This window comes from Triturus cristatus, chromosome 1_2 (assembly GCF_964204655.1).
Source record: "Triturus cristatus chromosome 1_2, aTriCri1.1, whole genome shotgun sequence".
Classification (NCBI taxonomy): domain Eukaryota; kingdom Metazoa; phylum Chordata; class Amphibia; order Caudata; family Salamandridae; genus Triturus; species Triturus cristatus.
Genome location: NC_140580.1, coordinates 1055956861 through 1055979204, shown reverse-complemented (window position 1 = coordinate 1055979204; position 22344 = coordinate 1055956861). Strand labels below are relative to the sequence as shown.

At 47.0% G+C, this 22344-nt stretch overlaps 1 protein-coding gene across 1 annotated transcript in view; it reads left to right on the top strand.

Annotated features, from left to right (window-relative positions):
- Positions 1 to 21197, top strand: part of FAM163B (family with sequence similarity 163 member B) — a 396063-nt gene extending 374866 nt beyond the window's left edge. Inside the window, exon 3 of the mRNA XM_085615938.1 lies at positions 18820 to 21197. Coding sequence (XP_085472064.1) covers positions 18820 to 19206 — 387 coding nt within the window. The 3' untranslated portion in view covers positions 19207 to 21197. The remainder of the gene's footprint in view (positions 1 to 18819) is intronic.
- Positions 21198 to 22344: the final 1147 nt, after the last annotated feature.

Below are 22344 nucleotides of genomic sequence, written 5' to 3'. Positions count from 1 at the left end.
CTGTGTCTCTGCCTGACTGTGGAATCCATGTCTGGTTTAGACTGACAGGGGCTGTTTGTGCATTCACTCTAGACAGTCACACAAAGGGAGCGGAGGTGTTCCCTGCATAGCCTGATGGCTCTTCACCAGGCTGCTGGGCCTTTCTGAGCAAGAGTGGTGGGAAGAGTTGTCACTGACACCTGAATAGGACTGTGCCTGTCCTCACACAAACCCTTCTAGTGTCTGGAGCCAGGTCAGTGAAAGGCAGGATCTGTGCACTACAAAGACTATCCTTTGAAGTGTGCCTACTTCAAAGGCGGAAAGGGGTACATGTATTTGACCTGTAACCCCACATTTCCAGAACACTTCTGGATTAAAAAAGAGATTCTGCCAAGAAGAGCTAGGGAGAAGCTGTAAGAGGGGTACTCCCACTCTGCTTGTTGCTGTGTTGTGCTTGGCTGCTGCATGCTGCATGCTGCTTCTATGGAAGGACTGGACTTTACTTTATTTTCTTATCCTGCTTGTCAAGATTCACCAAGGACTTCTGTGTTCTTGCCTCCTGTTGGAAGTCTCAGGGCCATCAAAGACTTCATCTGCAGCTCCCCTGAACTCCTAGGCTGGGAGTACTATCCTGCCAAGTGGTGCCAAGCCCTGTTTTGAGCCCTTGGAGGTGGGTGTGCTGTTTTAAGTACTGAAAATCCACGCATCGCCCTTCAGTGACTGTTTTTCTCACTGCAGCATGGCCGTGCAGTTGAAAAACTAATGCAACCAAGAGATTGCCGCCGCCTGAGTCCTGGGCACTGTGTCTTCAATGTCCGAGAGGTCGGATTCTGGCGCAGAGCTAGCTGTGTAGCTGGAGGAATCGACGAATCACCTGTTTCACCGCCGGTTCATCGAACCAGTGCACCTGGATTTTCCACGCATCATACCTGTGCGTCAAGTCTCCAGTGATGTCACCCCGCAGTAAGAAGTCGAAGCTGGTTGTCCAAAATTCGATGTATTGCTTGCCCTTGTAGTAATCAATCGACGCAATACTTCTCCTGCCATGCAGCAGACCTGCTTCCTCCATTGCCCTGGGACTCAGGAATTGAAATATCGCTTGTGTTCTCTGATGCTTCTCTCCGCTGCGGTTGGTTTTCGTCTCAAATTTGCCACATCAAAGGTATTTTGTCTTAAAATCAACGTATCCATAGAGTTCTATGGACTACACTTGCTTAAATCTTTAATAGAGGGATATCGCTGTTTATGTATGTTAGATTTTTTGTTGTTTTGGTCTTGTCTGATTTAGATAAATATTGGTTATTTTTTTAAACTAGTGTGATGTCAATTTGTAGTGTTTTCACTGTGTTACTGTGCGTTTTATGTGCAAATATTTTACACATTGCCTCTGAGATAATCCTGACTGCTCGTGGCACGGTACCAAGGGGGTGAGCAAGGGTTATCTTGGGTGTGAAACTACCTTACCCTGACTAGAATAAGGGCCCCTACTTGGACAGAATGGTTGAGATAATTTCAAGCATTCCATCCATCACTTTTTGTATACTTTAGTTTGTCACCCTAAGTGGAACTGATATACCCAGACATGGGCCCTGTGCGCACTGTGTCACTGGAACCAAGCTATACCTGGCTGATGAGCTCATAACTAAGGTGAAACCGGCACCGAGTTGCTTGTGTTCCTGTTCAGGGAGGACCTGGCTTGGCAATTCGGGCTGGACTATTCCCATTGGAGCAGAGTCAAGATTGACATTCATATCTGGGTCCAAAATGAGGTGGAATGGTGTACAAAACAACGATGGAATGGGATAGGCCTGAGTAATCACCAGCAGAACAGATTAATTCAAGCATTCAATACACCATTTTTTGTGTACTTTAGTATGTCTTCCTAAGTGGGACGGATGTGGGTCCCGTGCAAACTGTGTCACTGGAAACAAGCTATACCCTGATGATGAGCCCATAACAAGGGTGAAACCAGTCCTGGGTTGCTTGTGTTCCAATTCAGGAAGCACCTGACTTGGCAGTTCAGGCTAGCTATTCCCATTGGAGCAAGTACAGAGGGATTTGCATATAGCTGGGTCCAAACTGAGATGGCATGGTGTGCAATATAATTATGGACTGGGATGAGTCCTGAGAATTACCCGTGACTGAGATTAATTCAAACACTCCATCCATCACTTTTTGTATACTTTAGTATGTTGCGCTAAGTAGGATCAGTATGCCTAGATGTGTTACTGAAGCCAAACAAGATAAAGTTGGCTGATGAGCCCATAACAAGGGAGAAACTGATCACAGGTTTCTTCTGTTCCAGTTCAGGGACGACCTGGCTAGGCAATTTGGCTCAAATGTTCCCATTGGAGCAGGGCCAAGATTCATTTGCATATAGCTGGGTCCAAGCCGAGGTGGTATGATGTTCAAAACACGACGGACTGGGATGCGGCCCTGAGGAATTATATAAGTGCCTGAAATTAATTCAAGCATTCCTTCCATAAAATTTTGTATACTTTAGTGTGTTTTAAAAATGGTGCCATCCCAGTCCTGGATCCATGAGCGTGGACCTGAAGGTGCTCTGCTAGCTTTGGCCCAATCAAAACTGATGCAGTGTGACCCATTGCCTTGCAAGTCTCCACATTGGAACCGCTGCGAGACGCATCCCAGATGCAGGACTTCGCTTTGCATTGACCCATCTTAGACGCAGGCCTTAGCATTGCAAGTCCTTCATCAATGGCTTCCTCAAAGACAATGCAGGCCTCCACATTGCAAGCCCAGAATTCATCAGAAGTAGCTGGTTCACAAGGCATCTTCGACGCAGGACTTTTCATAGCAATACCCTCTTCCAAGGCTTCCTTCACAGTGACACAGGACCTCGATACGCAGCCTTGCATCTCCTCGAAAATGTCACTGCCCGATGCATCCTCGACGCGGGACATCGCTTTGCCCCGCAACCAGGATATATAGTACTTTGCTCAGTTGGCCTAATTGAGTCCTAGCAGCCGGCCTGCACTCCAGGATGGTTAGCCTGACCTCGTGAGTTTGTCCCGATCTAGCATGGCCAGATAAGCACAGGTGGCACTTGAATCTTTAAAATTGCATTATTCTGGTTCTACTGATTGGATTTTTGTTGTTTTGGTCTTAAATTATTTATTAAAAATTACTCTATTTGTCTAAGTTGGTGTGGGATTTTTCTTTTGTTGTTTGTCACTTTGTTACTGTTTGAAGTGCTGCATAAATAAATTAAATATTGCCTCTAACTTAAGCCTAACTGCTCTGTGCCGATCTACCAGAGGGTTGAGCACAGTTTGATTTGTATTTGTTTGTGACTTCACCCTGACAAAGCTTCTGGTTGCTTCCTGAATAGGGTTCCACCCCCTTAGCCAGGAACCCAATTTCTTACAGCATCCCTCGGTTTACCCCAAGGACAGAAATCAGAAAAAAATGATTGCATAATGTCATGTGCAAGTTGTAGAGTTCCTGGATGTAATAAGACGGAATTGCTGCTTTTATCAAGAAGAGACTAGAGGAACTCCATTGCCCTCATTCTGAATAAGCCTAGTAAATGGGTCAGATTATCTATACCTCCATGGATACTGGTAACTGTAAGTGTGGAAATATCCATCACATTATGAGTTTAACCTTGAGGGTTCACCGATAAATGAGGATTTATCAGGGGAATCTGTATTTACTAATCAGATTTTTCTGGTTATTCCTCATTTTGGTCTGGACTTTCACTCAGAGATTCAACTGCTTTTAGCAGCCAAAATCGGTGGGTAAAAGTAAAGAGACCAGTAGAGTTCCCACGGATTGCATAATTCTGATGGTGCTGCTAACTGCAGTTACGAAACCATCGTAATTGAGAGCACCCTTGTAATGTGGGTGTAAGGAGTTATCTAGATAGACATAGGGGCATATTCTCAAGGAGCTATTGCCGAGTTAACGGCACTCTATCGCAGCCAAAGTCGCGATAAATTTATCGCCCCATTCACAAGCTGGTGCAAACAGCTCATAGCACCAGTTTACCCGCGATAGCAGCCGCAAACAAATTCGCTGCAGATGACCCTGGCAACAATCGCTAATGAGATGCAGAGTAGGCGTTCCCGAGCAAAAGGCTGCGACAACACCACACTGCAGCATTCTCAACGACCAGCCACATCGGCGAAAAGACCACGAAACATGCAATAATGCGCGTTAGCAGCATGAAATTATTACCTGCTCTGACTTGGTGTAAGCTCTGATGGCAACCTGCACCACAAAAGGGAGCCTAGCCCACAGCCAAATCTGAAGACCAACAGATGCCATGGAGCCACTGAACATGCGTGCCGGACACCCAAGAGGGCCCCAACATCCTCTGCCACCCCCCAGACCACCCCTACAACTCGGACACCCACCGCCCCCCCCCCCCACCAGACCAACACAGAGGCAGCGCAGACAAAGACAGCGACCCTCCGAAAATGCACCAACCTCACAGACCCAACACCAGAGAATGTCATTGCTTAAAGGGACAACCCTCCTCCGCAACCTGAACACCATTGCCCACAGGCTGATGGTACCAACACAGTGGATAACCAACATCCCACCGCAGACAAACCTGCTGGCCATGCTGCACGTGTTGGCCTCTGGTACCCTCCAACCAACATCCGCCTGAGACGGAGGAGTCACACAGCCAGGCGCAAGTCCCCCACAACGGTCAGGGATGACACCATCAGCTTGGTACCCCACTATCTATACTTCACACACACTGCGCAGGAACAGCCGGAGACCAAGCAAGGCATGTATGCCACAGCTGGCTTCACGCACGTGCCAGGGGCTAATTGACTGCTCACATGTCCTACTAGTTGCCCCTGGCAACTGCACACAATAAGCGCAACAGAAAGCGCACGTATCCTACCAATGTGCAGGCAACAGTGGAGCACCGAGGAATTTCTACCAACGCCGCCGCCAACCACGCAGACAGTGTGCATGATACATGCACCTCCCGACAGTCCATCATCAACCTGCGCCACCAGGATGGCACCCACGGAAATGCACTGCTCGTTGGCCAATACCAAATGCACACACCACACACCTCAACTCCACAATCATGCAGCACACGTCACAAGCTCACATACAACATGCACACCCACCAGACATGACAGCACAACTCACTGTGGGAACCTGGGCCAGCCATGTACATGAGCCATCAACGGCATGGCACCTCAGACACACAATAGCAGAATGTCGGCAGAGGTGGGGACCAGGCATGTGCGAAGGAGGCAAGGGACTGATGAATGAGAATGTACACAATGCCAAGTGTGCCGTGGATTTGCTGGCCAGACTGCAGTATGCAGACCACACACATATCCATGTTGACACACACTGCTGGTGTTTGAAGTGCAGTGGAAAGTGGACGCAACCATGTCACCCCCAGCCAGTGGGGAAGATCGTTCAAATGTAGCTTGTGACGTCCCCCCCGTAAGCATGAGCGGAGTGGGCTGGCCCGGCGTATGCCAGGCCAGTGTAGGGGTGTGAATAAAAGGCACATAACTCTGGGCGTGGTCCTCTTCCGGAATGCCCAATGTCCCTACCAGTGCGGCGCCTCTTACCCCGCCATGAGGTCTATGCCTTGAGCGGTGTTGCCTGGGATCCTGTGCACCTGCTGCACTCCGGGCCGCTGTTCCCCAAAGCTGTCATGGCCGCCCCTGCACATCCAGGTATCACTGCTCACCTGCCGACACCGGCGTGTGTCAGAGGGCTCACCACATGCCGGTGAAAGCTCCAAGCCCAAGGCCCCCAACCCTGGCAGACTCCTCGGACCATCACGGCCTCTGCAACACAGGCTCGCGGAACTCCTTTCCCGTTGACGTACTCCACTGGCATACACAGCGGACAAGTAGGACACACATTTGGAATTGAGTCTTGATTACACCATGGCAGAGTACATGATTTAAGGCTGAGTTTATGTCACTATACTCCCTCCGATGTGGTGCCACCACGTCTGTGCATAGGACTCCCACCAAACGTGTCTGTGGGCCCTTGCTGACTCCGGCCTTCGGCCTGCACTGCACTCACACCAATCCAATGCAGTCCGTTACAGGCAGGACACGGCTTCCTCGCCAGCTGCACACCCGCTCAGCTCTGGTCAGCCACCAATCTGATACAAATGCCATTCCAACGTCGTGTGTGAGAGATCCAGGAGGAGATGGCTGGACAGTGGTTGACCCGCGCTGACCGCTGCCTCCGGCCGACAATGCGGCCAACTAGGTCGCACTTTTGGAACTGAGTCTTTATTACACCATGGCATAGCAAATAAATCATGGCTGAGTGTATGTCACTATACACCCTTCGATGTGCCAACAGGTCTAAGAAGTACATCACAACCGCAAGATTTTGTGGCCCCACGCAGACTACTGCTCTTGGCCTACGCTGCGCTCGAGTAGGCCACAGAATTTGAACTGGACATCGATTATTCAAAGGCAGAGTGCATATCATTGCACGCAAGGAGAGGCGTAAGGAAATGACGCTTTGCATTTGGGCGGAAAAAACAATCATCGTTACAGAGGTGATCGAACACTACCGACAACTGCCCTAGTGTCACTAACTCTATGCATGGCGAGCCTATGACACGTGGCTGTGGCCCACTGCTGACCACTGCCTCCGGCCTACACTGCGGTCCAGTAGGTCACAGAGTCTTGATTTAGCAATGGCCGAGTTCATGTCAGTGTACCGGCATCATCGCAGACTGCATCCCCTCTCAGCCCCGGTGCCACTAAGTCTGTTCCCCGTCATTCATGGATACTCACTCATGACGTCTGAGTCTATGGACTAGGGGGTAGTTTTCATCCTCATGTAGCTGATTCCGAATTTGTGGTGGCAACCAGGCTGTCACTTTCCACTCCTCCATTTGCTGCTTCCGGGTAACATCAGTCCTCTGCATCATGCCCTGGAGGACACCCTCCACTGTCCCACTCAGCCCTCTGCCACATTCACCTCGGACATCGATGAGGACCCTCTCAGTCCGCGTGGCCCTGCCCCAGTGCACAGCAACTCACCGTCCCGTGGCGGGGTGCCTGTGCCGGCCACTGTGCATCTGGGGCCACTAACTCTGTGCAGCTCAAGTCAGGGACCCTGTCTGGATGAATACTGGATGACCTCTGTGACGGTGGTCTTGGGGTCATCGACGCCATGTGCATGTGGCCCTGCGCTGTCCGCTGCCTCCAGGCTCAACTGCGGACCACCAGGGCTCACACATCAAATCGAGTCCTGACCGACCCGGACGTTGCATCACCGCAGAAGGCACACGCCACCATCACCAGGGCCAACTCCAACCACCATCTGCCAGTGTCGAAACGGTCGTACTGGCAGACTGAAGGAGTTGCTCACACCTGTCGTGGATGCCATCTTCTGCCTGGTCCCCTGCTCAGCACTCCAGGTGCCACTAACTCAGTGCACCACAAATCATCTTCCATTACTATTTTTGTTATGTGCTGTGGAGAGTTCACGCAGCAATGTCACCTCAGGCACTGTGGGAGACCTGGGACGATGATGAGGTAGATGATGCAGGTGTGATACCCCCCACACTGCAGCTTCATCAGGAATGTCCCGAAGGGACACAATCCAAGACATTTTCTTCACATGAGCGCGCTCAGCTCCAGTGCCCCAAACTCAGCACACTGCAACTCACTGACACTTCTGTTTGCTCATTGTGTGGCCTCTGGACTTGCTCTGGCTACCTCCATGATGCTCCACAGTTGTCCCTGTAATGCTGGTGTTGTCTGTTTCCCTATTCATAGTGTTCACTGTTGTATTTGTTGCCAGCACCAACATCTCCCTGAGGGCTGGCTTGCACTCACCCCACACACACTTCCAGCACAGGCGTCACTGTACATGTGGCCCTGCCAATAAAGGGGGCCGGGCGCACGTGCCCGTAGCCAGCTCAACATGATATCTGTGTGTGTCCCTGTGGTCTTGTTGTATTCATGAGGGCCTGGGCCCTACGACATTACATTGTGCTGTGTACGGCGAACACGGACATGTCACCGCAGGCAGTGGGTTAGGGCTTGGACATGTACCTTTGTCATCACCCACTCACTTCGTAAGAACAGTGGACTGGGCCGTCGTACGCAGAGACAACATGGATGTGTGACTGATATGTGCGTGCCCCTGGGCGTGGTTCAGTACTGGGAATGTGCATCTGCATGTGTCTCTATGGCAGTGTGGGTCTCCTTTGTGGGGTGTAGGTGGTTACTGAAGGGTAATGGACACCCACGTATGTGTTCTAGTTCGCCTTCCATGGGTTCGGACCACACCCGCACCTGTTCGGCCACCTCCTTTTGGCTTTCTGTCACCTGGCATTGGGGTGCCATCTGTGGGTCGGGGATGAGTTGTGAGCCAGCCATGCTTGCGGGTGCTTCATGCTATGTGGTCTGTTGCAGGGCTGGGTTCTCCTCTAAGTAGCTTGTCTGCCCTGATCCTGGTGGTGGGTTGCTTGGGATGTCCATGGGCTGTGGTAGGGCGTCGGTGTCGAAGGTGTGGTGGTCGTCTCCGGCATCACTGATGGGTTATCTGATATGACCTGCTGGAGGTGTTGTTTGTCCCTCTGCAATGTGAAGGGGAGAGGCATGTTGACATTGTGTTGACATTTATGTTGGCGCATTGTTATTGTAGACATGCAGACTGTGTGACAATGTACATTGTGACTGTTTGGGCGTTGCTGGCAATTTGCGGGGGACAGTGGACATTTGGACTACATGACTGATGTGAGGTTGTACCCATACATATGCATCTCACAGTTCCCTGCTCTGTCACATGTGATTGGCCTGTTTCTGCGCATGGGTGGACACAGTTGTGTCCCCTGTTCTGCAGTGTCTGTGTTGCACTTTGTGTCACATTGTCATGGAATGTGCTGTGATTGCTGTGTGTGTGTGCTGCAGTGTGCCACAGGGATGGGGGACATGACCCTGGGTAATTGTGGGTGTGCAGTGTGCTACACATCGTTGTGCATGTGTGCCATTCTACCCATCTCCCCCTGTCTCCCCAGTCCCTGTTCTTTCCTCACCCTGTTGTTGTTGTGTCAGGTCCTCTTGGGCTGTGTTCGTACTCCCACCTCCTTGCACCGTCTCCACACTGATGACTGGCCTCCATTTCCTCCAGCTCCTCCTGTGGCGCAGGACTCCCACCTCCTGTCGCTGTTGCTGCCTTTCTGTTGGCAGCGGCTTTGGGCCTGGTTTAGGTTTTCACCTCATGCCAGTGCCACTTGGCCTCCTCGACACTCCGGCTGCATTCAAGGTAGTCTGATTGTGGGTCAGTTGCTGGTTGTGTTCTGTCACCTCCATGACTCTGGTCTTGTTTTCCTGCGGCCTGCACCCTGTCTTCCCCTCCCTCTTCTCCTTGGCCTTCCCTGACCCCGTTGTTCCTTGCTGGTGGTCTGTGGGGCTTGTGGGGTTCGCGTTAGCCTCTGCACTCGGTCAGGGTGCATCCATGTTGCTACGCACTTTGGTTTGTTTCTGGTGTGTTGTTTTTGTTGCTTTTATAGTGCATTTTCCCACCAGATGCGTGGGATTTGCAGGCCTGCCGCTGGTTTTCGCTGCTTTTTGTATTGCGCTTGGCCTCATTGCAGTTTTTTTGCGTTCGTATTTCGCATTTTTGCGGCATGGCATTGATTTTAACGCGGCCATTTGATGCGTTATCTGCTGACTATTGCATGGTAGTGCTGTGTTGTGAATACTTGTTTAACACGACGTAAGTAACTTTTGCGATGGTTATCACACATTCTTTAGAATATACCCCACAGTTGTTTCAACCAGAAAAGAATAGGCAAGTTGGAAGTAGTGGAAAGGGGAGACAGCAATAAATCCTGGAAAGAAGTTTAATAATGATGTGAGTTTCAATGCCTAATAAGATGGTAATGCTGTATGTGATGAAAAAATACTAATTTTTGCTTGGTCACTTCCATATTCTGTGGACTGATGATGCTGGATTTTGAGATCTGCATACTGGGGCATTGCTAACCAGGCCCCATTGTATGTGCTCTGATCCTTAGAAGAGGACATAATTGGCTAACTCCTAATTGGCGTATTATTTAACTTTCCAATAAGGGCCTGGTAAATGGTGCAGGAAAATATACAAATGGCATGGTAAGTTAAATGTCACCTGTTGGCTTCAGTACATGCTGTACCATTGACTAGACTGCCAAAGAAGACATGGCTGCATTCCTGCCTGTGTAGCCTCACTATGGCAACTTTTAAACTTGCAATCAAATCTGTCAAAATAACCCTTTTGGACAGGAAAGAACCTTGCCTTTGAATATTAAATATGTCACACCTCAGTAGGCTTCAAAGCCCACAGGTAGGGTACCAAGCATTCCCTCATGTATCTTAATGCAATCACAGATTTACAAACATTTGTAAACCTGTGTTCGTGCCAAAATGGTGCAGCTACCCAATAGAGTTGTAACAGGAAGAAATATCTTTATTTCTCTTCATTACTTCCTTTTCCATGTGTTTTGCATTCTGCAGCACACATGGAAAAAGGAATATGTCTCTAAGGATAGTTTTTGTGCAGGTAGGATCTCTACTCCACCCTTTTCACACAACTCAGCGCAGCAAATGGCCTTGCTGTGCTGCGCTGCATGAACTAATAGTATATATGTAGTAAAGGGTAATTTGGTTGGCCTCCTACGTTATGTTGTTATGTTATGGTATGTTATCATTATGTGAATCTCTAGAGTGTGGGTATCCAGGCACTGATCCAGAAACATAAAAGCCAAAAGAAGTTCTGACTCTAAGAGAGTCCCAGAGGGTTCAACTGATGACTGAGACCAGGACCTTGTGGAAACCTGCAGAGGGACCTGTGTCTAAAAATCCTGTTATGAAGACCAAAGGGCTGCAGGTGTGACAGTAGCGGGAGAAAAGAGGGTCTTAGTTATTTCATCCATCGTTGGAGGACCAGAGCAATGTGCTGGGGCTTACTTAGGTAGGGCGACACTCAAAGCAATTAAGAAAATGGTTTTGTTCCATTGTTCCTGTCAGAGCTTTTTGCCATGAAAAAAAACAGGTTCAGCAAGACCTTAAGTCAAAGGTCTGCCTGGCCGCAGCTTCTTGCCTTAATCCACCAGAGGATTTGGAGAACTAAATAAAGCACCAAGGTCCGACGGTAAAATCTTGGACTTGGGTGAGGTGGCAAATCTATCCCAGAGATCTGACAGTCTTGGTGATTATGAAACCACTGAGGTTACAGATGGTAAATGTGCTAAACCCCACAAAAATATGATTTTGCTGTAGTATTATCAACTTTGAAATTTGAAATAAAACAGTACTCCCCATTCCAGGGGTTTTAACTTGTATTTTCGTGGGACTGGGTCAGATTAACTGCACAAAATCTGTATATTCTCATGGACACTTCCTGCATGGTGAATCTCCCAAGTATTGTGCAACTCATTTATGTATCCTAAGTCAGAAGGGAAAAACGTTGTCCAAGGCAACTCGCTTGGTGTATCTGACCTCTGCTCCCTCGTGGTCAGTCTGCAATTCCACAAAGGTCCCGGTAAATTACAAAGTGATCTTTTTCAATAGTGCTTTACATTTTCTAAGTGACTTTTTTCCTTAAAACTTGAACAATTCATAACTCTGGTTCCCTTTATCTAATTTGTATCATTCTGACATCTTTTTGATTATTACATGTCTATTTACAAAAATGTTTTTGGGAATATTATTGTGCTGTTTTCTTGGCTTTCAAATAGTTGGAACTTAACACACATTTTTTGCCTGCTGCTTGTGCCATAGCTAGCAGGGGTTGAGCAGAGATTCTCTAAAAACTTTGGGCCTCATTTGCAAACTTTTGCAGTAGGGCAGTGCCGCAAGCCTTCCTATTGTGCTACACTACAGCAAAAGATAATGGCAGGAATGCACCTAATCTCTCAGATACGGAGCATTTCTGACCTCTTTCTCTGTGCTGGCACTCAATTTGCTGCCTTGCGCCAACGCAGGCACCGATGCACCATGGTGCAAGGGTGTCTGCATGATAGGGATGATTGTTTTTGTGCAGGAAGGTGCATCATCCTTCATACAAAAGAATCAATGGCAGGGATTTTCTCATTCTATGTGTGCTGCTTTGTTCTGCATAATGCAGCACACGTAGAAAGAGGAAAAAAAGAGGAGAAGTAATGGTATTTCTCCTCGTTCTGCCTCCCCTACACCTCCCATGGGGTGGCGTACGCTTTTGAAGCATTCCCAGGTTTGCAACTTTTAGTAAAAATAGGAATGTGTCAAATGCCCTGGTTGTTATGTGGGAACACCCACGGTAACGCCCATAGCACACCTCCCCAACTTATTGTGAGGCAATGCCGCAACTTGCGTGCGTATCCTCACGCCATGAAAAGCAATAGAGGGTGGCTTTACTTGGCCTTGTAGGTATGGCTAACCCCTGTGCCCCACTGGAATGTCACTGCAAAATTCCGGCAGTGCACAGGGCTTGTAAATGAGCCCCTAATTTTAATAAGTTGGTCAGGTCACTCCTTCCAAGATATTTCTACTCTATTTCTATTTTTAACATTTGTAGAGCACATAGCTGCCCGAATAGAGTTTGCCAGCGCTAATACAGAAATCAAATCTGCCACTCACAGCACTAATGCCAGAATTAGAACAGCCAAGTCTTCAGTTGTTTATGGTATACCTTCTCCGTAGAACAAAGGAAGATATTGAGGGAATTCCAAAATTTTGGGGCAAGGTATCTAAAGGAAAGACTTCCTTGTCTGGCACAATACATCCTTGGAACTTGAGCTAGCCTAAGATAAGTAGAGCACAGGGTTCTTGAGAGTCAGTAGGGGGCTGCCAACTGCCTACAGTAGCGAGAAATCGCCTCTCTAAGTGCCCTATGGGCAAAAAAAGTGCTTTGAAATGTATGTGCTTAACTACAGGCAACAGGTGGAGCTTCCTGAGTAGAGACCAGAGAGTATTTAGGGATGTGGCCCAGGAGAATGTGCCCACATTCTAAGTCATTTAGGGCCTTTTAACTGCAGCTTTCAAAGTTCCCAGGTACATGATATTTCTATAGTCCAGCCAGGCTATGATCAAAGTCCTTTGAGTTGCCGTAGGCATTAGCCAAGGAATTTCCCTGAGACTCCTCAGCATTCCAGAATAAGCAGCTGGTCACAGTCTAAGGGGCCGATTACGATGTCATTCAGAAACTGTTTTGAACGAATTGGTCTCAGAATCGTTTCCGTACAAATCGGGTCCTGCAAGTCCGAACGAACAATTACGATGCTTCCCAACATAATTCGGTCAGACTCGCATTGACTTCAATGCCTGTGTTCCGAACGAGAACACAGGCTCCCATTGAAAAAAGGGTTGGGTAGGGGGAAACGTGCACCCTGTGGCGGGCACCCCATGGTGCCTGACACATTGTGCATGGTTGGGAGGAGGTGTCTCTTGGGTACCCCTGAAGGCCCAAATCGGATTCCTCTGGGTAAAGGGGGGCCCACAACCGGCCCCCACAGACAGATTCTGACAGCTGATTTGGTTCGGGCGGACCGAATCGGAACGGTTGTCTGAATCGGTCATTGTAATCGCTCATTCGGAAACTGTGTCCATAGAGCTGTACGGTTCGGCTCTGAAAGACTCGGGCTGTCCCAATGTCTTTCAGAACCGATTTGGACTGACTGAACGGTTTCTGGGCATCATAATCAGTCAGTGGGAAATGTGTACGATTCGTTCTGAAGCAAGGGTTCCGAATCGGATTCTGCAATACTGAATCCCATTTTGAGCCTCTCCAAATGACATAGTAATCAGCCCCTTAGTCTGGTGGTGAAATCTCAGTTCTGAATCGAGCCACATTCCCAAATTCTTCATTACGTGTCTGGCCTCTGTTAATGGTCCTAGTACTTCCGGCCACATGGCCTACATTAGTCCCTGGGCTAAACATCAACATTTCCTCCTAGCTAGATATCACTTAGTTCAGTTTAGGGAAACACCCTGGGGTGAGAGGAGTGAATTCATACACATACTGATTGATTGACAGGAAAATTGTGAAAACTATTTGTTAAAACAAATATAAAAGAAAGATAAAAGGTAAAACCGACACTATGGGCAGACGTACAAACTTGTTAAAAAAAAAATGCATAAAAATGAGTACTTCATCTAAGCTTTGCTTAACATTGAAAGCTCTATACAGGCGAGTACTGAAAGCAAAAAGAGGGTACATGTCACAGGTACAAATAACAGAAGGTCTGTTTCGATGGAGGGGACAGGAAAAGACAAATCTAATACATATATAATATTTTTATGCAGTTTTGATGGAACCTCGAAGGCAAGCGTTGAAAACCTGTTTTATCAAAGGGAAATTTAGAACCACTCGAATATTTTAGAATACTGTTTTAATGGCGTACCTAATGAGCCGACTTCCTATACCATCGAATACAGCTATATAATGAATGCTTTGCTTCAACAGACCCTGGTGTAGACGTCGTGTAAGTTATGGTTAAACAATTGTTGAGAAGTTTATAATTAGCTAACAGGGGATCCCTGACTAATTTGTTTGTTTTTTTGTGAGGAAAGCGCCGGAACCCATCACCAGATTAATTATAATAAATGTCAATGGTTGTATGCTTGCACGGTTTTATGTGAATTTATTTGTATACCAGGCAATGCTTTTAATTGCCTTCTGAAATACTATATTGGAATGCCACAAATGACATGGCAACAAAAAAAAAGAAATTAATCATCTAACATAGCACATTTTGTTTTTTAAACCATTCGAATGTTAATATCTTTAGTTCGAATTAAGTGTTTCTTTAATGATTCTGTATTTTACCTACATTTAGAATACAAATGCAGCCCATCCCCCACTCCCAAAGAATGCAACAAACTTGCTGTTTGCTCTTTCTTCCCTAAAAACGTCTAGGGCCTCATTTATGAAAAGTGACGCATCGCTGCGAGAAAACAGCGACACCAATGATGCGTCATATTTACAGTATGATGCATCATGTCGCAAGGAGTTCCAAATACGTCAGTATTTCTGACGGATCTGTAGGCGCAAAAATAATGCATTGCTGGAGTGTGCCACAAAAGTGACGCAACTCCAGCAGTGGGTCATTACACATGGGCAAATCCCATGTGAAATGTGCCTGCGTCAGTTTTGCGCCTGCCATGACAGGCGTAAGATATTGCGTCCTAGAAGTGACGCAGTGAAATCTTATAGATTTCACTGCATCACTTATAAGACCCTTTCTTGCGTCAGAACGCCCCCCCTGCATACATTATACCTGGCGCAGGTATAATGTGGCGCAGGGGTTTACAAAGTGATACATCTACCTAGATGCGTCACTTTGTAAATATGACGCTACATGCCGCATTTTTTATGCCGTTGGTGCGTCATAAAAAGTGACGCACCAGCGGCGTAAAATTGACGCAAGGGCTTGTAAATAAGCCCCCTAGTTCTTGTAGTCTCTCTCTTTGTCAAAATTACTGATGCGCCAACACGCCATACTAGATTACAAGGAAAGGAATGGTGCAGGGAGACAAGCTGAAAAAAGTTGTATAACGTGCTTTTGTCAGGCTTGGGTGTAAAGTGCACGGATGTTAACTGTATGAGTGATAGAGCTCCCAAAACGACCTAGTTAGGAAGAACGTCCAAACGCAAACCACAGACTCCTTAAAAGTACCTTTGGTCGCTATTAATGTTATGGGTCAAGTTAAGACTCATACTATGAGAGTAACTTTGCGTGTGGCTGCAATGGGCAACAAATTAATTAAGCAATACAGTCAAAAGAATAATTGATCGGTTAAAGTCAAGTTCATAAAAAGGAAAATATTAGGATCTAATTATCACAAACAAAATTAAGACACGCATTGGCTAAGGAAATATGCCTGGTGTTGGCTGCTGAACTTATGGCTTTGCTAATGCATATTTTGTTTGTAATTGGTTTTTTTTTATTGAATGAAAGCATGGCTTGTATGAAAACAAGCATTCTCTAAAATCTAATATGCATTTATTATAATGTAAAATTGCACATTCTGCCACTAGTAGCATGCACTGAAGGGCCGTCCTTATTGTGCCAAGTGCGCATTGTGCAAGACCAGAGTGCCATCACTCACAGTCAGGGATGCCAGTGGATAACCTTGTGCCCATGCTGTGTGCAGAAGCAAAATGTGAATGACACTACAGCAGACTAATGGATGACTGACAGCTCCTATAACTATGTATAGTACAGTGATTAATTTGTTGCAAAATGAGTGCCAGGGTCCTCCTCAGGAGACCACTTCTGCTTGCACCGCCCGTTGCCCATGTCAGCGCTGCCAATTACAGCATCTAACCATCACACTCCTGCAAGACTGACAATTGTGACTATTCCAGGCCCCCTAAGCTATGAGAATAGCTTTTGCAGCACGTATTAGTCATTTTAAATATATATCGAATTAATAAACAACTGTTGTTGTGCTGGTTTCCAATTTAGACAAACCTAGTTACTATGTGGTAGACTGTCACAAGTGCTACTGTTGACAATTAAGTGGCGAGCACCGGAAACCACTGGCTCAAATTAAGTACTGGTATAGTATATATATTTTTATCAAAAACAAAAGATCTTGGTTAACTCCATACCCAAAAAATGGCAAAGGGAAACTTTAGGAAAAAGGTGGAGCAACTGTATGTCTCTATGAAACTTTTGAATGAGACTATGACCCCCAGTGATATGATTGTAGAATACACGTAATCTGATAAGTCTACTACATATCACTTGAGGTCAACAAAGGTTAGACTTAGGATTGATTTGCAGTATAGAGGGTAGTCAGCCAGTTGGCCAGGTTACCAGAAGTCATGACCTTCACTGCCCTAATGGAGAACCGGCTGTTGTATTTAAAGATTCCTGTCACAAAGTCATGTAGGCGATCACAATGAACAGGAAATAAAAAGTTAAGAAACCTAAAAACAACAATTGTGCAGGGGTAGCAGGCTCATTAGAGCATTGGTGTTGTTCTCCATATGTTTAATAGCAGCCACTATCAATAACCAAGTTGGCAGCCCAAACACCATAAAGTCAGCAGACTCTGGGCACCTTGTAAGGATTGGACTCAGTCTCCCCGGCTGCACCACGGGTCCAGCAGTGGTTAGGCTTCTTGGACCCGGGCTGTCAAGGGCTTCTCATATTTTATGTCCCTGTGGATGTAACAGAGAGTTGGCCATCTGACTTTCCCTCTCTAGCACATGTGAGCAACTTTTCCATGAGTGGAGCACTGCACGCATATTCCTCTCTTTGCTAGTCAACAGGTTCAGCAGGTGCAGTCCAGACTTTGGTGCAGCCTCTCTTTGGTGTGTCCAGGGAGAAGGTCTGGGTGCTAGGGGTGTCACTTTTATGTCCACTATGAGCCTAGGGGTGGTGATGGTTCACTAGCCAATGGGCTACCAGGTCCCCTACTATCTGATGACTACTTTCTGTAAAGTGTGGCATCTAGCTATCCCATAGTGCCATACTCTGCCCACTCCCAACATGGCAAGATGCTTCTCTCTGTGTGTGGTGCTAGCTAACCCAACACAGAGGTGTGGCAACCGGGGAGGTTCACTCCTCTTGAAAAAAATTTGAGACAACAACTTTTCATTCCCTGCCCGAGATGACAGCCTAGCTGACTAAACACATGAGCACCCCATTCCTACTGTGACTGCGATTTGCCCTTCGAAGGCGGCTTCCATTTTGAAATTCGCTTTTTGGGCTCACACCGACTCCGGAGATTTTGCCAGGAGGAGGTCACTCCTCTTTCTTAGGCAAGTGGTTTGTTCTTCGTCCTGAGAGTCATTCTCACCTCTCTCCGGGAGGGCAGACAGGTGTCTCCAGAACAGCAGCTATGTTCAATCAAAATTGGCTACTTGAAAACTTGGCCATCAAAGTAGCAACGTTCTAAACTTGCCCTTTGTAAAATAGTTATGTTAAATTCGACTTGAACAACAATTCAGGATTAATGCAATGATTCTTTTGACACATTGGAGTATCCTATTTAGTAGACCCATTTAGAAGTTAGCACTGTTGAGTTGTCAACATGTAACTTCATACTCACCAATGGGGCAACTAGACTTACTACAGTAAAAACAACAATGCAGGGTTTTACGGTCAGGACATGTAAAGGTCTAAAAACACATGACTGTCTTTTAAATATAGTGCTCTCTGCCTTTAGAGCTCTGTAAGGCTGCCATAGGGCTTACTTAATAATATTAAAAAGGAAGATTCAGGCTTTACCATTGATTTAAATCGAGAGGTCGAGGTAGCAGTTTAAAAATCCCTTTGCCAGTCTAAAATGCAACCTGAGAATCAGACTTTACTTTTTCACAATTGGGGAGATTCAATAAGTGCTTCAGTTCATGCCCTGATTACTCCTAGTTCCCTACACTAAGGATTTATAAGTAACTTAACTTATGCCAGTTAGGGGTGAACCAATTAAACTAACCATACACGTGTTAAAGGTGAGGGCACTAAGGCCTAGTTAGCAGGTCCCAGTGCACTTTCAGAGTAAAAAAAACCAGCAGCACCAGTCCAAAGGTTTGGGGTAATCATGCAAAAGGGACATTTTCTTACACTCTTGAAACAATAACCGTTCACAAACAAAATAAGCACTGGCAAAGTCAAACCATCAGCAGTCAACATTAGATATTTTTGTTTTTGCCAATGCCGCTTTTCAGTAAGGGATATCTAATTGTTCATTTTACTCATCCTTTCATTCAGGTAAATGTTCTCACAAAAAGAGCTGAGATTATCACTTCTATTTCCCTTATAATGCCGTAATATCAGCAAGAGCACAACTGAATTAGTCAGAATGACTGCTCATCAACTGATGCTCTTTGAACAGATGTGCTCCTTACTACATGTTTGTCCTTCCTTCCTTTCTTTAGTATTACTGCTGCAAGAAGGAGGAGTCTGAAGAGGATGAAGAAGAGCCTGACTTTGCGGTCCATTCTCGTTTCCCTCCAGTCCACAGCAACAGGAACATAGCCCTGGCCAATGGGCCGTCGCTCTACTCCTCGCCATACACCCAGAAGCACTCGCACGCGCACTGTCGGACTATCTGTCCCACCTGTCCGCACTATGATACCCCATTCTTCCTGCAGCAGCCGGAGGAGGTCCGCAATGGCGGGGACCGTGTCAGCTACAAAACCATCAGCCAGGAGGAGATTGAAATGCCTATGAACCTGGCAAGTTTCCAGCCTCTGAACCCTAACCGGCTCTCGGCCATGCGCGAGGCCTTCTCGCGCAGTCGCAGTATCAGCACTGATGTCTGAGTGGTCGCGCGGTCCCCCTTGCTCCTCCCCACGGGCCTGCAGCTGGGCAGGCCCATCTCAGTCTGAAAGACCACCCCGGACTTTTGTACAGCATCCACTCTCCCCACCGTGGCTTTTAGTAACAATTCATCTCTTGTAGGGGAGCTGTTTTAAATTTATCGAAGAGTTGTTATGAATGTATTTATACATTATATTTAATATAAATAGCAAAAAATATTAGTGCACAGTTTCAAAGTTTATCAGTATTTTAAGTGTTTGACTAAGGGGAAAGCTGTCACTTCTCAAAAGTGTGGGTTTTAAAATATTATAGACGGTGCCTGTAGGAAATATTTTATGAAAATATGATATTGCTGGTTTTTATACAGAATATTCTCTTTTTTATATTCTATGTGTGACTGCAAAAACAGTTCTACCCACTTCACATCACTATCCCTGAGAGGCTTAGGAATGCTGCATCTGCCACTATTTTTACCACTGCAGACAACCTGGCACTTGGGCACGGCTGAGGGTGGCACGTTAGATGAAGGCATGCTGTGGGGATTGGAGGTTTGACCAGCGATGCCTGAGAGGCAAACATTCGTCCGTGTCTCACCCACACACTTTGGCTACTTTTGTCTAACAAAACAGATACAGTTCCTACCAATCCCCGTTTGGGTGCAGAAGTGAAAAGTAAGATGCAATTCTTTCGCTCCCACATAAAGCCATTGTTGGTACACATGGTCCATGTTTCAAAGCTGATTTTCAAATGACACGAATTCCATATTGTGCTGAAATGTACCAATGCCTTTATTCAAACATGCTGCTTTCTGCTAAATTCATACACACACTTAGAAATGATCTTTTGCTGTACTCAGAAACTGCAGTGGCTTATTCCAGTGGCCTCCAACCCGGGCCCTGCACATATCCAGGCAGGCAAGGCGCTCTCTGTACTCTCAGCTCCACTGTTCTGTTCCCTTCGCTTGTGGGAAGGGCCTGAAGGGTGTTCCAAGCTTTGCTGGTTCCCGTAAAATCATATCAGTGGTCCAGACTGCAGCTGCTCTGTCTGTGTCGTATCCTGTGCCGTGTGAAGCGCCTTGACACATGGGAGATGCCGCGGCGCTGCCATTGCTCAAAAGAGAGCTGCTATTGTGTCTTCCAACACCCTTTCCCAGTCTGTGAATCTCACACCTGCACTCTCCATGGAGTTCTCTCTGCTTGCGTAAACGCCCGGATGTTTTCTGCCTTGACAGGGCTGTGTCGACGCAGGAAACACTAGTCTTCAGCCTAAGGCAGGGGAGGACAGGACAGGTGGCCCTTAAAAGCAGCAAATGTTTGTGCGGCCAAATGGCCTGATATAAGGTCTCAGGATGCAGCGAGTGTGGGGGTGCAGGGAGAGTTGGTGCAGGCTGCCTGCATTCTATTAGATTATGCATACTCTGAGAAAGAGGTCCTTTTGGAACACACGCCAAGCCATTTACACATCACCTAGGTCAGGAATGGCACCTGCTTGACACAGACGGCTGCATCTTCTCTCCTCCCCTTCTTCCGGCCCCTCCTCCTCCGACCACTATATGCAGGAGCATAACACAAAATGATGCTCAACCCCCCACCTGTAAAATGTGAAGAGGGGCCTACGAATTTCCCATATTGCCCAGATATCCATTTGCCGTGAGCTGAATGGCCCCTCTGAAAGGCTGGGGTGCACCAGAAGTGGCCACGAAGCGTCCCCCTTTCCCAGGAGCCTGTGTTTCGCCCTGCCAATCTGCTCAACCCTTCCCTCAAACTGGGATGGGGGTAACTCACCTAATTTGCTGTAGCCTAATTACGCGCGATAACAGAAAAATTACGCGAGATTACACCGATTATTCAAGGGGCACAACAAAGCATTTAGAGCCTTTTTCTTAACACAAAAGGCACCCTGGCATCCAAAATGGATCTAAGGATGCATCATTTTCTGAAGAAAAAACTTCAACCTTTGTCATATTTTAACGCACCACGAGATGGCAGTGCTGCCTGGGGATTATTCGGATTCCTCTTTTCTTGATTTCTCACTAAAGACCTGCTGCCAGAGACTCGTAGCCTCTTTGCATTGTCAATTCAGGCAGGCAGGTTGGGTGGGCAAAAAATACTACAAGTCTTTTAGGAGGAAAAAGTGATCGCATACAATATTCAGGTGAAATGATTGCTTATTGCAACAGTTGTTGAAGAGTCAAAGGCTGACTTGTGTAGTTTTCTCTCCAACGTTCTTGATGTTTTAGCACTTTTAAAAATTGGTTCAAACAATATCGAAAAACCTGGCTATGTTTTTTTGTGAAGCTGAAAATAAATACTTTGGGGCAGATTTATGTTCCCTGGCGCATCCCTGCAAATCAGCATGGGTGCGCCAGGGAAGATGCGTCACGCAAGTTTGACCTTGCGCCACCGCAGATACGCCGCATTTACAGTGCGGCGCATCGTGGCGCAAGGACAAGCAGATACGTGACGCATCTGCCGGTGTAAGGTTGGCGCAGTGCTGAAGTTGCGTCGCAAGCGCGACGCAACTCCAGCACTGTTCCAACCTACCCCATCCCTAACATGGTGCGTCAAGCCTTACGCCTGCTTCAAGCAGGCGCAGGGTTTTCACGCATCAGCGTTGGGAAAGTGACTCAGTGAAATCTTATAGATTTCACTGAGTCACTTTTCAGGGGCGTTCCTGCGACGGAACGCCCCCCCTGAGTAGCAACGCCCACATGAAACCTGACGCAGGTTTCATGTGGCGCAGGGCTTTATACCGAGACGCATCTACATAGATGCGTCACGATGTAAATGGGGCGCAACATGGCGCAGGGTTTACGCCGCCGCTGCGTCACAAAAGTGACGCAACGGCGGCGTAAAAGGGGCGCAAGTCCCTCATCAATCTGCCCCTTTAAATCTATTTTCCTCTTTTGGTGGAATGTCTGCTGAGTTTAATATTGCAGACCTCACCATCGAGTCAGACATAAAATGTCCTCTGACAGGTATCAGTGATCAGTTGCTTAGGAATCCATATTCCTACACCAGATAAAGTCCTTGATTTTGCCTTCTAACACGAATTGTAGGTCTGCCAATACAATTAGTGTGATTTCAAAGTTCTGCAAAACAAACATTTCTACACATGTACAATGAGGCTGCGGTACCCTT